General features: G+C 40.0%; 1 protein-coding gene across 1 annotated transcript in view; it reads left to right on the top strand.

Moving 5' to 3' along the window:
* LOC106877716 (cysteine and glycine-rich protein 1) overlaps positions 1-4701 on the top strand; it is a 15988-nt gene that overhangs the window by 3917 nt on the left and 7370 nt on the right. Inside the window, exon 2 of the mRNA XM_052977841.1 lies at positions 3963-4128. Coding sequence (XP_052833801.1) covers positions 3963-4128 — 166 coding nt within the window. The remainder of the gene's footprint in view (positions 1-3962; positions 4129-4701) is intronic.

Genomic DNA, 4701 nt, shown 5'->3' on the forward strand with positions numbered 1-4701 from the left:
GGTGCATGGCTTATTGATAAGGTTGTTGGATTCATGATCATAAGATTGTGGTTTCAATCTTGGACCGGTTGATGCATTGTGTCCTTGAGCAAGATACTTTATTTCACGTTGCTCCAGTCCACTCAGCTGGCAAAAATGAGTTGTACCTGTAATTCAAAGGGGCCTGCCTTGTCACATTCTGTCATACCGAATCTCACTGACAACTACGTTAAGGGTATGCATGTCTGTGGAGTACTCAGCCACTTGCTCATTAGCTTCATGTGTAGGTTTTTCTGCTGATCAGATCAGCTGGAACACACTTCGTTGTAACTGACAGTGCCATATGTTGTGTATCGCTTACCTTGGATGAATTTAGAAGCTTCAAGAGAATTTACCTATTTTGGTTTTGTATTTGGTTTGCAAGATTCTTTATGTGAATTTGTGTGTTGAAACAAATTTTGTTGTGTCTAGAACGGGAAATGGTGAACTGAGGTAAAAATGAAATTCTTGGGGTTAATGATGACATAAAATTATATAAAAAATGTGTTTCTTGTCACGACAGAAATTTCTCTTTTGGCAGCCCTGTATCTGTCCAATATAATGAATGTCTAAGTAGATATGTGGAGGCGAATGGCCCAGTGGTTAGGGCAGCGGACTCGCAGTCATAGGATCGTGGTTTCAATTCCCAGACCAGGCGTTGTGAGTGTTTATTGAGCGAAAACACCTAAAAGTTCCACAAGGCTCCGGCAAGAGATGGTGGCGAACCCTGCTGTACTCTTTCACCACAACTTTCTCTCACTCTTACTTCCTGTTTCTGTTGTGCCTGTAATTCAAAGGGTCAGCCTCGTCACACTGTGTCACGCTGAATATCCCCGAGAACTACGTTAAGGGTACACGTGTCTGTGGAGTGCTCAGCCACTTGCACGTTAATTTCACGAGCAGGCTGTTCCGTTGATTGGATCAACTCGAACCCTCGACGTCATAAGCGACGGAGTGCCAACAAGTAGATATATATGTAAATAGATTCAGTATACCTTTTGAATTCAAAGAATCTATGGTTTTCTTCCATCAAATCAAGCAGTTAATGTTGACATAAATAAATATATTTTGGGGTAATTGATTAAAAAAGTTCCCCGACCCCTGTTCTAGGGAGAGTCATTATGCCAATATTATTAACACATGCACAGGTTCAATTCTATTCCTTTATTATTAGTCACTTGGTTAAATATCTGACTAACAATTGATTAGTTACTTGGATATTTAACTAATGGACTAATAATAAAAGAGTGGAATTGGATCAATTTGTGTGTTAGTTATTTGGCATAATGCCTCTTCCTAGACAAACCAGAATTTACTAACAATTTGTAGATACATCTTATTTCTTTATGCAACTATAATATACTATAAAGTATATTAAATGTTTTTATAAGTCAATACCATGTTCTACTACATTAGCAGTGTGCTTTTACATAATTTGTTTAGGTTACTTTTAGACTTTCTATATGTAAATTGGTATCTCCAATAACTTTGCACCGCTATGTGTGGTGGCTGTTTAACCCTTTTGATACCAACCTGGCTGAAACCAGCTCTGACTCAAAGTACAAATGTCTTGTTTTCATAAGTTTTGAATTAAAATCTTCCACCAAACCTTAGTCACAATTTATGTTCCTAACACTACCTTAACACAGACCCACAAATATATATATATATATATATATATATATATATATATATAGCCCAGTAGGCAGCGCGTCAGTCTCATAATCGTGTTTCAAATATGATGGGCTTCTTTGAGTTTCTGTCCACCATATCCTCTCAGAAGGCTTTGGTGAGCCTGAGGCTATAGTAGAGGACACTTGCCCAAGGTTCCATGCAGTGGGACTGAACCTGGAACCATGTGGTTGGGAAGCAAACCTCTTACCACACAGCCATGCCTGTACTTGTGTGTGTGTGTGTGTAAATAACCATTTATGTATTCATATATGTGTAGGTGACTGTGTATATGTGTGTCTGTGTATACATACACATGTACATGCTCACTGGCTCTCTTTCTCTTCCTCTCTCTTTTTTCTCTCCTTTTCAGTTGTTTGTGTGGGTGTGTGTACTGATTATTTTTGTTGTCGTTGTTGTTGTCATCTCCATGCTTATTCTGTTTCTTTGTCCCTGATAATACTTCCTCGCACCCAGCCCACACACTACCATCCTCTGTCACCACCCTCACCTGAAATGAATTTTTAAAATTTTCTTCATGAAAAGAATGTTTTCTTAACGGAAATGCTTTTGGTCAAACAAAGCAAGTTACGTATATGTGAATAACACACGGTATGTATATGTGTGTATATGAATACATGACGTGTGTGTATGAATACATGACGTGTGTGTATGAATACATGACGTGTGTGTATGAATACATGACGTGTGTGTATGAATACATGACGTGTATGTATGAATATATGGCATGTGTGTATGTATACATGATTGTGTGTGTGTATGAATATGTTTTTTGTTTCTTTATTGCCCACAAGGGGCTAAACATAGAGGGGACAAACAAGGACAGACAAAGGGATTAAGTCGATTACATCGACCCCAGTGCGTAACTGGTACTTAATTTATCGACCCCGAAAGAACGAAAGGCACAGTCGACCTTGGCGGAATTTGAACTCAGAACGTAACAGCAGACGAAATACCACTAAGCATTTCGCCCGGCGTGCTAACAATTCTGCCATCTCACCGCCTTTTGTGTGTGTATGAATATGTTTTTGTGAATGGATGTTGTGTATGAATACATGTGGGGATGGAAGATGTGTGTGTGTGTGTGTGCAGTAAACAAGAAGACCAAGATGGTGCAAATATGTGATTTATACAGAAGTTGTTAGCTGGTCAAAAAAAAAAATTGCCCACTGGTCAACACAAAAGGACCTTGAGGTAGAGGAAAACCAAGAAGTAGCAGTAAGTGATAAGAACTACTAATAACAAAAGACTTCAAGAGAAAGTTGGTTCAACTTAAGGGGAAAAAACTATAATGGTTTCTGATAGAGCAGCTGATGAGGGGTTATCTGACCTGTCTGTGCTTGACCAGTACTTATTTCATCAAACCTGAAAGGTTGAAAGGCAAAGTCAACCTTGGCAGAATTCGAACTCAAACAGAGCAACGGGCCAAATATCACAAAGTATTTTATCCGGCATGCTAACCATTCTGCCAGCTAGCTGCCTTTTATAATAATAATAATGATAATAATAATGGTTTGAAATTTTGCTACAAGGACGGCAATTTTGAGGGAGGAGATGAGTCGATTACCTCAACCCCAGTGTTCAACTGGTACTTATTTTATTAGTCCTGAAAGGATGAAGGTGCTAAGCTTTTCGTCCGGTATGCTAACGATTCTGTCAGTGTGCCACCTTAGTAATAATAATAATGGTTTCAAATTTTGCCACAAGGGCAGCAGATTTTTGTGGGGAGGGGATGAGTTGATTATATCGACCCCACTGTTTCACTGGTACTTAATTTATTGACCCCTAAAAGATGAAAAGCAAAGCCAACTTTGGCGGAATTTGAACTTGGAACGTAACGATGGACGAAATTGCATTTCGTCTGGCACACTAATGATTCTGCCAGTTCACTGCCATAATAATAATAATAATAATAATAATAATAATAATTAATATTAACCAGAATGAAGTAGATTGACAAATTTATTTTTTGAACCAGTGGAAGACACGCAAGATGTCGAAATATTGTTCACGAGATAGCAAATGGCACTCTTCTTTTAATTTTGATTTAATAATAATAATAATAATAATAATAATAATAATTTGAAATTTTGCCTCAAGGGCAGCAATTTGTGGGGAGGGGTTGAGTCAATTACATTGACCCCAGTGTTGAACTGTACATCTCAACGCTTTCTTTTCTCTTTTTTTCTGTTTTCTGCTGTCTTCAACCCCCAAATACTGGACTCTCCTACCATGACCATCACCACATTCAGCTAAATGCAACAACCTGCTGGACAGCACCACCTGTACTGACCACAACAACGAAGTCTACTGCCGGGCATGTTATGCTAAGAACTTTGGTCCAAAGGGCTACGGGTTTGCTGGAGGAGCATCAGGACTTTCCATGGATACTGGGGACCCGGGTGAGGTCACACGGAAGTAAGCACACTCCATCTCTCCTCTCTCTCTCGTTTTGGCTCTGTTTCTCCTCCTTTATCCTTTTTCTCCTCTCTCTCTCTCTTCTCCCTTTCACTTTTCTCTCCCCCCCCCTTTCTCTTCTCTCTTACTCTCTCTCCTCTCTCTTCCTCTTTCTCCTCTTTCTCCTCTCTCTTCCTCTTTCTCCTCTCTCTTTCTCTCTCTTCCTCTCTCCCCTCTCTTTCTCTTCTCCTCTCTCTCTTCCTCTCTCCCCACTCTTTCTCTCTCTTTCTCTCTCTTTCTCTCCCCTCTCTCTCATCTCTCTTCCTCTCTCCCCTCTCTTTCTCTCCCTCTCTCTTCCTCTCTCCCCTCTCTCTTCCCCTCTATTTCTCTCTTTCTCTCCCCTCTCTTTCTCTTCTCTCTTTCTCTCTCCCCCCCTCTCTCTCTCTTTCTCTCCTCTCTCTTTCTCTCTCCTGTCCCTTCTCCTCCTCTTTCCCTCTTTCTCCTCTCCCTTTCTCCTTTATCTGTGACTTTCTTTCACTCCCACTTTCTCACTCTACTTTCATTTTTTCCATTGTTTCTTTCCTGTCTTTCTCC

The sequence above is a fragment of the Octopus bimaculoides genome, chromosome 29 (assembly GCF_001194135.2).
Source record: "Octopus bimaculoides isolate UCB-OBI-ISO-001 chromosome 29, ASM119413v2, whole genome shotgun sequence".
NCBI classification, from domain to species: domain Eukaryota; kingdom Metazoa; phylum Mollusca; class Cephalopoda; order Octopoda; family Octopodidae; genus Octopus; species Octopus bimaculoides.